Consider the following 12,731-nt stretch of genomic DNA (forward strand, 5'->3'; position numbering starts at 1 on the left):
GAAAAGGAGCGCAGGATAGATCTTTCCTTTTCCTCTGTGCAACTTAAGTCTTGGCACCTGCACTTGTTTATTGGCTTCATATTTCATATTTCACTCCACATCATTTTGATCTGTTTACTGCATTACTTAAAATCACTTTTTTTTCACACTTGAAAAACGCTCCTCGTGCATTAAATCAGAAGTTCTTACCCTTTTCCACTCAAATAGTAACACTGAGGCTTAGGTCAGGCTGATTACAAAAATGACTCCTAATCAAATATACTGCAAAAAAGTAGGGATTCATAAATACTTATGAAAAATATTTGTACATTTTATATATATATATATATATATATATATATATATATATATATATATATATATATATATATATATATATATATATATATATATATATATATATATATATATTTATTTATTTATTTCTATACGATAAATAAATTCTCACTAAATTAATTGCCACACCCGCTGGATTTTAGATGTTTTTTTAATTTCCTCAAACTGGAGAAGATTAGGCTGACATTGGATGTTTCTGCAAAGTTTTTAAGAACTGTGGGATGCTTTTCTGAGATAAGTGGGAGGGACTGATCTCCAAATTAACCCAGACTGAGTCACATTGAAAATGTGGGTGGTTGACAAGCCTTTTTGTGTGCTCGTGGGTTGCTATATTTCTCTAAGGCAATTCAGGAATGCAACTGTCTGTGGTTTTATGTTTGTGGTTTCTTACTTTATTATTATTATTATTATTATTATTATTATTAGTATCATTATTATCATTATTATTATTATCAGTATTGTTATTAATATTATTATCATCATTATTATTATTATCATTATTACTATTAATAATATTATTATCATCATTATTATCGTTATTATTATTTTTAATAATATTATTATCATTATTAATATCATTACTATTATTATTATTATTGTTATTATTATTATCATTATCATTATTAGTATTATTGATATTATTATTATTATCATTATCATAATCATTATCATTATTATTATTTTATTTTGTATTTTACTTGTTGAGGATAAATACAGCATTTGCAGTTTGTTGGACAATTTTTGTCCTTTTTATGTGTTGGAAAATCAATAAACAAATTTATATATATATATATATATATATATATATATATATATATATATATATATATATATATATATATATATATATATATATATATATATATTAGTAATATGTTTCTTACAATACTGGAAAAGTTTTTTAAAAAAAATGTTTTGTTATGCTTATCTAATGTTATTATTTAGTTTCTTTCATGTATTTATTTATTTTAAGCAAAATGTTTCTATATTTCTTTTCTTTTTTTTTTCTTTTTTAGTTAGAATGTTTGTATTTTTATAAGACTATGTATATTTGGTCCAAATAAAAAAGAACAATGAAACTTGAGTTTTAAAAAAATATATATATATATGTTTCTTAACTAAACTGTCCAAAAAATTAAACACAGTTTCACCACGTTAGTCGTAATTTTGGCGCTAAAGAAACTTCTCTATAGATCCAGACTTCTTTTGTTTGTTTGATCTTGTCATTACTGCCACAAGTGGTGGAAAAGTGTATTACGACCATACGGACCGCAGCTGAGAAACGACGGCCCTATGGTTAAGAAACGCTGCATCAAAGTGAACCGACTGCATGAACAAGCACTTGGGGACCATCTGTGTTGGAATATGCAAATGAATGCTCATGTGCACTGTGTCCTAGGCATGAACGCAGCTGTGAGGGCCACAGTTCGAGTGGGACTTTACACCGGAGCCAAGGTGTTTTTTGTCCATGAGGTAACTTTGATTTTGTTCTTAATATATGGTGAAAAAGCATTCTGCAGCCACAACATCACGTATTAAAACGATTAGGTGAATATGGAAATCCAAAATATATTTGACTCGATAAAGTTTGTCAGATTTTTTAATATATTATCTTTTGACTTATCTTTAATCTCTTATTCATCATATTGTCTTATACATTATATTCCTTTCTAGTTTCATTTGATTCTAATGTTTAACTTAATTACTATAATTTTAACTGTTATTATTCACTTATTGTCCTTTTTTCCCCTTCCCGTTTATTATTCATTATTATTATTTATCTATATACCGTATTTTCTGGACCATAGGGCGCACCGGATTATAAGGCGCACTGCCGATGAATGGTCTATTTTTGATCTTTTTTCATATATAAGGCGCACCGCATTAAAAGAGTCATATTATTATTATTATTTTCTAAATGTAAAAGACTTCCTTGTGGTCTACATAACATGTAATGATGGTTCTTTGGTCAAAATGTTGCATAGATGATGTTTTACACATCATCTTCAAGCCGCTTTCTGACAGTCGCCTCCGGATGCGCCGTTTTGTGGGCAATCTTATTTACGTGCCTCCACTTCGACAGCGTCTTCTCCCCGTCATCTTTGTTGTAGCGGTGTAGCGTGCAAGGACGGGAGTGGAAGAAGTGTCAAAAAATGGCGCTAATTGTTTTAATGACATTCAGACTTTACTTCAATCAATAACGGAGCACCATCTCCTCATCCGGAAACAACTCATCCTCATCCGTGAAAAACCGTCCGACCGGAACTCTCTAATAACTAAAGTTCCTTGGGTGAATAATGTAAACTCACTACACCGGTATGTTTTAGCGCTTTCATGGTGAGTTTACTGACAGATATAAGTAAGAACTTTACACTACTTTATATTAGAAATGGCAACAGCGGAGAATGAATGAATGAATAACGAGAAGATAGAGAAAAAGAAGAAGCTTATCGACAACAAAAGCGGACACGCGCAATTTTTTCAGGATTTATGCAGATCCCAAATACAGATCAGCAGGCACCAGAAGGTAAGAAAAGTTGCTTTTGCATAATTTTGCGAAACAAAACATCAGTTAATGTTTTACTTTATACCATACTTGCCAACATTGAGACCTCCAATTTCGGGGGGTGGGGGCGTGGTCGGGGGTGGGGCAGGGCGTGGTTGGGGTGTGGTTAATAGGGGAGGAGTATTGACAGCTAGAATTCACCAAGTCAAGTATGTCATACATATATATATACATATATATATATATATATATATATATATATATATATATATATACACATCCTGAAAATATGCAAACAAAACTGTGTTTAGATAATTGATACTTCAAACTTGCATAAATAAATCTTAAGGAATATAACATAACTTGGCTTCTGAGAGCTTCAAAATGTAACGAATAAAATGCTAAAGTTGTTGATAAACAAGCAATTATTTTAATAATTAAATATGGTCATTTTAAATGAATTATTGTGATAATTTAAAATTAATTATTTCAAATATGTTTATTTTAATGTATAATTCTAATGCTTGGATGTAATAAGGAGTCAGAAAAAATACAAATAAAAATACAATACATTTTGATGTTTTTAGCAAAATATAGTAAACATTTATTTTTTTATTAATAAATATATTTATTTTTAGGTAAGATAAACATAATAATACAATTGATCTCTTGTCTGGATGATTTAGTTCTTGTCACCCTGTTGTCATCCCGTCGTGAAAAAAGTCTGTCCTCACTCAGGTCCGCATGGAGCTGGAGGGGGCGTGGCCTCCAGCTCCGGCTGAAAATCGGGAGATTTTCGGGAGAATATTTGTCCCGGGAGGTTTTCGGGAGAGGCGCTGAATTTCGGGAGTCTCCTGGAAAATTTGGGAGGGTTGGCACGTATGCTTTATACACACACCATAATAATACTCCTATGTTGAAGCGCAGTACAATCCATCAAGCGATGCGGCTTCATAGCTTACCAAAGTCCTACTAAAACATTTTGACAGATTTTTGAGCGCCATGTGTAATGTTCTATTTTTTTTTATATTCTATTTTTGAGTCATATTGCCATCATAGTGCAGTCTACACGTATCTCTTATGTTTGACTGCCATCTACTGGTCACACTCATCATTACACCATGTACCAAATAAAATTGCTTCGAGGTCGGTAGGCACAACCAGAATTATTCCGTATTATGCACTGTCGAGTTTTGAGAGAAAAAACAATATTTTAAGTGCGCCTTATAGTCCGAAAAAATATAATATGTATAATTGTATAGCTATACATCAAATTACCGTATTTTTCGGAGTATAAGTCGCTCCGGCCGAAAATGCATAATAAAGAAGGAAAAAAAACATAAGTCGCACTGGAGTATAAGTCGCATTTTTGGGGGAAATGTATTTGATAAAAGCCAACAGCAAGAATAGACATTTGAAAGGCAATTTGAAATAAATAAAGAATAGTGAACAACAGGCTGAATAAGTGTACGTTATATGAGGCATAAATAACCAACTGGTATGTTAACGTAACATATTATGGTAAGAGTCATTCAAATAAATATAACATATAGAACATGCTATACGTTTACCAAACAATCTGTCACTCCTAATCGCTAAATCCCATGAAATCTTATACGTCTAGTCCAGGGGTCGGCAACCCGCGGCTCTAGCGCCGCCCTAGTGGCTCTCTGGAGCTTTTTAAAAAATGTATGAAAAATGGAAAAAGATGAGGGGAAAAAAATCAATTTTTTGTTTTAATATGGTTTCTGTAGGAGGACAAATATGACACAAGCCTCCCTAATTGTTACAAAGCACACTGTTTATATTAAACATGCTTCTCTGATTCGAGTATTTGGCGAGCGCCGTTTTGTCCTACTAATTTTGGCGGTCCTTGAACTCACCGTAGTTTGTTTACATGTATAACTTTCTCCGACTTTCTAGGACGTGTTTTATGCCACTTCTTTTTCTGTCTCATTTTGTCCACCAAACTTCTAACGTTGTGCATGAAAGGTGAGTTTTGTTGATGTTATTGACTTGTGTGGAGTGCTAATCAGACATATTTGGTCACTGCATGACTGCAAGCTAATCGATGCTAACATGCTATTTAGGCTAGCTATATGTACATATTGCATCATTATGCCTCATTTGTAGCTATATTGAGGTCATTTAGTTTCCTTTAAGTCCTCTTAATTCAATTCATATCATGACACACTATCTGTATGTAATATGGCTTTTAATTTTTTGCGGCTCCAGACAGATGTGTTTTTGTATTTTTGGTCCAATATGGCTCTTTCAACATTTTGGGTTGCCGACCTCTGGTCTAGTCTCTTAAGTGAATGAGATCAATAATATTATTTGATATTTTACGCTAATGTGTTAATAATTGCATACATAAGTCGATGAAAAAAACTGTGACTTATAGTCCGAAAAATACGGTAGTTTACCCGCATTTTTTTTATTTACTTCATATTTTTTCCTTTCTCTTTTCCCTTTTCTCATACTTGCCAACCTTGAGACCTCCGATTTCGGGAGGTGGAGGGTGGGGCGTGGTCGGGGGTGGGCGGGGGGCGTGGTTAAGATATATATATATATAAGAAATACTTGACTTTCAGTGAATTCTAGCTACATATATATATATATATATATATATATATATATATATATATATATATATATATATATATATATATATATATATATATATATATACATATATATATATATATATATATATATATATATATATATATATATATATATATATATATATATATATATATAAATAAAATAAATACTTGAATTTCAGTGTTCATTTACAAACTACAACTCACAAACACTTTAGAGTTAGGCTCCACCATCAGAATGTGTACTTAAAGTTAAAAGTTAAAGTACCAATGATTGTCACACACACACTAGGTGTGGCGAAATTTTTCTCTGCATTTAACCCATCACCCTTGATCACCCCCTGGGAGGTGAGGGGAGCAGTGGGCAGCAGCGGTGGCCGCGCCCGGGAATCATTTTTTGGTGATTTAACCCCCAATTCCAACCCTTGATACTGAGTGCCAAGCAGGGAGGTAATGGGTCCCATTTTTATAGTCTTTGGTATGACTCGGCCGGGGTTTGAACCCACAACCTACCGATCTCAGGGCGGACACTCTAACCACTAGGCCACTGAACTTACACTTATAAAGATCACATGGATATTATTCAGTGAGTTGATTCACCAAAACTAACCTGTTATACAGGAGGAAAAAGCACACAGGACGTTTCAATTGTTCACAGACTGGTCACGCTCATCAGAATGACAAGACACTTCCGGTCTGCAGGCGATAGCATTCAATTGGGAAGAAACGCCCTACTGCCCCCTACTGACCAATGTGAATACTTATAAATGTGTAATGACAGCCCCAAAAACAAATTCAAACCACAAAATAAAATAAATAAATCAACACAAAAATGTGACACATTATGGGTGGGTCACATATGCATGTACAGTAGATGGCAGTATTGTCCTGTTTAAAAGTGTCACAACATTGCTGTTTACGGCAGACGAACTGCTTTACGGTAGACACTGTTGTTGTGACTCAGGTCCGCCTGAATTTCGGGAGTTTTTCGGGAGAAAATTTGTCCCGGGAGGTTTTCGGGAGAGGCGCTGAATTTCGGGAGTCTCCCGGAAAATCCGGGAGGGTTGGCAAGTATGCCTTTTCTTGAATTGTATTATTTAATAAAATATTGTTAATCCCTCAATTATTTGTATTAGTTTTATTTCATATCTATGTATTAATGTTCATCCACTATTGTTTTCATTTACTTCTGAATTTTATTTACAAATTTAACTAATATTTTTATCTGTTAATGTCTATTCTTCTCGTTATTCCATTTCCTTCCTATTTATTATCCATTTGCTTATGTTTATATTTTTTATTTATCGATTTTCATGTTCATTTACTTCCGATTATTTTACTCGCTCACGTCATTTTTTATCTGCTAATTCTCTGGCCTCTCTTTCCTTCATTAACGCCTAAGCATTCTATTGTTACACTTTCTTTATCCATAAAAGAACATATTGACAGGAAGTGAACAAACTCTCGAACAAACTTTTTTCAAATGAAAATAAAAAAACAAGTATAAACACATAAGTTGTATAAATGCTGAATGTGAACAAAGAATTCATTTGTCGGGACACGGAGAAGTGTTGAAGTGCAATAATGCAACCATGATCATTTCCAGTAAATGCTGTCATATTGACCAACAATACATTACAGTAGCGTAGTAGGTCGAAGTATTCATTAAAAGCAGCGCAGGGATTTTTTTTTTTTTTTTTTTTTTTTTTTTTTTTAAAGTATATGTCATATTTTTGGCCTCACAATTTGAACAGTAACACTGTGTTTAAATATTTAAATAAGTGATTATTTGGCCATGATGGAGTAGGTGTACCACAATGTCTAGAAGTTTCCATTACAAATGTGCTGTGGTTGTGTTGGTTTATTGACAGGGTTATCAGGGCTTGGTGGACGGCGGGGACAACATCCGCCCTGCCACGTGGGAAAGTGTGTCCATGATGCTGCAGCTGGTGAGTCGAAAAGTGGAATCCCTTCTGTCAGGTTCAAACACTGATGACATCTATTAAACAAGACAAGAGGCAAGGAATCAAACAGAGTCAGAATTCAGTTTGGACTCAATATTGAGGAGAAAACGTGTCGACCTGTAACCTCTTATAGTGTCACCCACGCTCTGCCAAAAGATTGCACTCCTCCTTCTTTATTTGACTTTCTCCCCCCACCTGACCACAGCCGCTTCCAGAGGGAAGTGGGTCGTCAACAGCGTTGCCTTTGGTAATTGTTGCGTTTTGGACCAGTTGTTCCTCCCAGGGAATTCAAGTCACAAGTCGCTCCCAAGCTCTTTACGACACTTAAAGCTGAGTTGAAAAACCACCAGAGACAGAATAGGTATTTTGTAATATATTTGCAAAGCTTTGCAGATATACCTTGAGACCAGTCCAGCATAGAACATTCAATTGTGCCCCTAAGATCGTCTGCCCTCCCGACCAAAACCCTCTATCCTCTTAAATCTCTCTAGTCGTGGCGAAGTTGGTAGAGTGGCCGTGCCAGCAATCGGAGTGTTGCTGGTTACTGGGGTTCAATCCCCACCTTCTGCCATCCTAGTCACGTCCGTTGTGTCCTTGGGCAAGACACTTCACCCCTTGCTCCTGATGGCTGCTGGTTAGCGCCTTGCATGGCAGCTCCCGCCATCAGTGTGTGAATGGGTGAATGTGGTAATACTGTCAAAGCGCTTTGAGTACCTTGAAGGTAGAAAAGCTCTATACAAGTATAACCCATTTATCATTTATTATAGTCAAAACACATGCACATTATCTCTCCTTCTTACATTCCAAAGCCTCAAGGTTAACACACACAGTTTACTTGCAGACAAACAGAAAGAGAAGAAATGGAAAAACACGAGCTGTTTTCAAATATGACTATGAAATAAAATAAGTAACACTTAAATTCGGATATATGTAAATATCTGCCTCCGACATAACCGAACAGTTCAAAAGAAGAGGTCGTGAAATAGTTCAAAAAGAGTTCCATAAAATAGTTCAACAAGGGTTCGTAAAATACTTCAAAAAGAGTTCGTCTGGAAATTGGGCAGATCCTGCCATCTGTCCGCTTTGAAGTCACAGTGGAGTTTTACGAGCCTTCCTCCTGGTAGGCCCCAAAGACAGCTCCCGTCCCCCTACCAGGAACTCAATGTAATACAAAGCTTTTGTGATAATTTAGAAACAATTATTCTAACACCTTCCATTGAAATCCACACCTCTTATCTAATCCCCACTCTAACCTATGGGTGAGTGGGATGGATGTGCAACGCTCGTCAAAGGAGCGTTTAAATGTCAACGATGACCGAGTGTGAGGCCGTTCCTCAGGGCGGAACCGTTATCGGGAGCGCCCGCTGTCAGGACTTCCGCACCAAGGAGGGCCGGACCAAGGCGGCCTATAACCTGGTCAAGCTGGGCATCACCAACCTGTGCGTCATCGGAGGCGACGGCAGCCTGACCGGCGCCAACCAGTTCCGGACGGAGTGGAGTGAGCTGCTGGCGGACCTGATCAAAGCTGGTGAGTCCTGGGCGAGAACCGTACAGGAGACTCTAGACTGGAACCGCGATCATTCCGTTTGTGTTCAGGGAAAATCACGGCCAATGAAGCGAAGCAGTCGTCCCACCTGAATATTGTGGGCATGGTGGGCTCCATTGACAACGACTTCTGTGGCACCGACATGACCATTGGCACTGACTCCGCCCTGCACCGCATCATCGAGATAGTGGACGCCATCACCACCACAGCGCAGAGGTACCATGGTCTGGGTGCATGAGTGCTGCTGGCCTTGGGAATATTCGATTCACTGAGACAAACATGAATTCAAACATGTAATGTGAACATTGAGAGGATCTATTCTGTCGGAATCGGTGTTGCTCTTTTGGGTGCATGAGTGCTGCTGGCCCGGGGAAGATGGGGTTCATTGAAAGAAACAGGAATTCAAACATGTAATGTGAACATTCAGATGATCTGTTCCGTCGGAATCTGTATTGTTATGCTATTGGGTGCACGAGTGCTGCTGGCGCTGGGGAGATGCGGTTCATTGAGAGAGACATGAATTCCAGCATGTACTGTGACCTTTAAAATACCAGCTCTTTTAGCTGTGGTGGCACATGGTCTGGGGTGCATGAGTGCTGCTGGCATGGGGAAGATTCGATTCACTGAGACAAACATGATTTCAAACATGTAATGTGAACATTCAGAGGATCTGTTCTGTCGGAATCGGTGTTGCTCCTTTGGGTGCATGAGTGCTGCTGGCATGAGGAAGATGGGGTTCATTTAAAGAAACAGGAATTCAAACATTTAATGTGAACATTCAGATTATCTGTTCCGTCGGAATCTGTATTGTTATGCTATTGGGTGCACGAGTGCTGCTGGCGCTGGGGAGATGCGGTTCATTGAGAGAGACATGAATTCCAGCATGTACTGTGACCTTTAAAATACCAGCTCTTTTAGCTGTGGTGGCACATGGTCTGGGGTGCATGAGTGCTGCTGGCATGGGGAAGATGCGGTTCATTTAGAGAAACATGAATTCAAACATGTAATGTGAACATTCAGAGAATCTGTTCCATCGGAATCGGTGTTATGCTATTGGGTGCACGAGTGCTGCTGGCGCTGGTGAAATGTGGTTCATTGAGAGAAAAATGAATTCAAACATGTAACGTGAATATTCAGATGATCTGTTCCATCGAAATCGGTGTCGTTGCGCTTTGGGGTGCATGAGCTCTGCTGGCGCTAGGGAGATGTGGTTCATTGAGAGAAACATGAATTCCAGCATGTACTGTGACCTTCAAAATATCAGCTCTTCTGACACATGGTCTGGGGTGCACGAGTCCTGCTGGCACTGTGGAAATGCGGTTCATTGAGAGAAACATGAATTCCAGCATGTACTGTGACCTTCAAAATATCAGCTCTTTTGGCTGTGGTGGCACATGGTCTGGGGTGCATGAGTGCTGCTGGCATGGGGAAGATTCGAGTCACTGAGAGAAACATGAATTCAAACATGTAATGTGAACATTCAGATGATCTGTTCTGTCGGAATCGGTGTTGCTCTTTTGGGTGCATGAGTGCTGCTGGCGCTGGGGAAATGCGGTTCATTGAGAGAAACATATATTTCAAACATGTAATGTGAACATTGAGATGATCTGTTCCATCGGAATCGGTGTCGTTGCGCTTTGGGGTGCATGAGCTCTGCTGGCGCTAGGGAGATGTGGTTCATTGAGAGAAACATGAATTCCAGCATGTACTATGACCTTCAAAATATCAGCTCGTTTAGCTGTGGTGGCACATGGTCTGGGGTGCATGAGTGCTGCTGGCATGGGGAAGATTCGATTCACTGAGAGAAACATGAATTCAAACATGTAATGTGAACATTCAGAGGATCTGTTCCGTCGGAATCGGTGTTGCTCTTTTGGGTGCATGAGTGCTGCTGGCATGAGGAAGATGGGGTTCATTTAAAGAAACAGGAATTCAAACATTTAATGTGAACATTCAGATGATCTGTTCCATCGGAATCTGTATTGTTATGCTATTGGGTGCACGAGTGCTGCTGGCGCTGGGGAGATGCGGTTCATTGAGAGAGACATGAATTCCAGCATGTACTGTGACCTTTAAAATACCAGCTCTTTTAGCTGTGGTGGCACATGGTCTGGGGTGCATGAGTGCTGCTGGCATGGGGAAGATTTGATTCACTGAGACAAACATGATTTCAAACATGTAATGTGAACATTCAGAGGATCTGTTCTGTCGGAATCGGTGTTGCTCTTTTGGGTGCATGAGTGCTGCTGGCGCTGGGGAAATGCGGTTCATTGAGAGAACCATATATTTCAAACATGTAATGTGAACATTGAGATGATCTGTTCCATCGGAATCGGTGTCGTTGCGCTTTGGGGTGCATGAGCTCTGCTGGCGCTAGGGAGATGTGGTTCATTGAGAGAAACATGAATTCCAGCATGTACTGTGACCTTCAAAATATCAGCTCTTCTGACACATGGTCTGGGGTGCACGAGTCCTGCTGGCATTGTGGAAATGCGGTTCATTGAGAGACATGAATTCCAGCATGTACTGTGACCTTCAAAATATCAGCTCTTTTGGCTGTGGTGGCACATGGTCTGGGGTGCATGAGTGCTGCTGGTGCTGGGAAGATGCGGTTCATTGAGAGAAACAGTAATTCAAACATGTAGTGTGAACATTCCGATGATCTATTCCGTCGGAATCGGTAGTGTTATGCTGTTGGGTGCATGAGTGCTGCTGGCGCTGGGAAGATGGGGTTCATTGAGAGAAACATGAATTCAAACATGTAGTGTGAACATTCAAAATATCATCTCTTTTGGCTGTGGTGGGCACGAGTTCTGGGGTGCATGAGTGCTGCTGGCATGTGGAAGATGCGGTTCATTGAGAGAAACATTAATTCAAACGTGTGGTGTGAACATTCAGATGATCTGTTCCGTCGGAATCGGTGTTGTTACGCTATTGCGTGCACGAGTGCTGCTGGCACTGGGGAGATGTGGTTCATTGAGAGAAGCATGAATTCAAACATGTAATGTGAACATTCAGATGATCTGTTCCATTGGAATCTGTGTTGTTACGTTATTGGGTGCATGAGTGCTGCTGGCGCTGGGGAAATGCGGCTCATTGAGAGAAACATGAATTCCAGCATGTACTGTGACATGCAAAATATCCGCTCCTTTGGCTGTGGTGGCACATTGTCTGGGGTGCATGAGTGCTGCTGGCTCTGATGATCTGTGGTTCATTGATAGAAACATGAATTCCGACTTCTACTGTGACATACAGAAGATCCGCTCCCTCGGTAGTGGTGACATGGTCAGGGGTGCATGAGTGCTGCTGGCATGGGGGATGATTTGATTTATTGAGCAAAATATGAATTCAAACATGTAACGTGAACATTCAGATGATCTGTTCTGTGGGAATCGGTGTTGCTACGCTATTGGCCGCACGAGTGCTGCTGGCGCCGGGGAGATGTGGTTCCTTGAGAAAAACATGAATTCCAGCATGTACTGTGACATTCAAAATATCCACTCCTTTAGCTGTGGTGGCACATGGTCTGGGGTGCATGAGTGCTGCTGGCATGGGGATGATTCGATTCATTGAGAGAAACATGAATTCAAACCTGTAGTGTGAACATTCAGATGATCTGTTTTGTTGGAATTGGTGTTGTTGCGCTATTGGGTGCACGAGTGCTGCTGGCGCTGGGGAGATGCTGTTCCTTGAGGGTAACTTGCATTCCAACGTGTACTGTGACATTTACAAGATTCAGTCCCTCCGTGGTTGTGGCGTTATGGACTTGGGGC

General features: G+C 39.0%; 1 protein-coding gene across 1 annotated transcript in view; it reads left to right on the forward strand.

Moving 5' to 3' along the window:
* Positions 1 to 12,731, forward strand: part of pfkmb (phosphofructokinase, muscle b) — a 66,050-nt gene that overhangs the window by 2,719 nt on the left and 50,600 nt on the right. The window contains exons 2-5 of the mRNA XM_061978554.2: positions 1,736 to 1,809; positions 7,320 to 7,397; positions 8,751 to 8,940; positions 9,009 to 9,174. Of these exons, the coding sequence (XP_061834538.1) occupies positions 1,736 to 1,809; positions 7,320 to 7,397; positions 8,751 to 8,940; positions 9,009 to 9,174 (508 nt within the window). The remainder of the gene's footprint in view (positions 1 to 1,735; positions 1,810 to 7,319; positions 7,398 to 8,750; positions 8,941 to 9,008; positions 9,175 to 12,731) is intronic.

Source organism: Nerophis lumbriciformis, linkage group LG18 (assembly GCF_033978685.3).
Source record: "Nerophis lumbriciformis linkage group LG18, RoL_Nlum_v2.1, whole genome shotgun sequence".
Taxonomy (NCBI): domain Eukaryota; kingdom Metazoa; phylum Chordata; class Actinopteri; order Syngnathiformes; family Syngnathidae; genus Nerophis; species Nerophis lumbriciformis.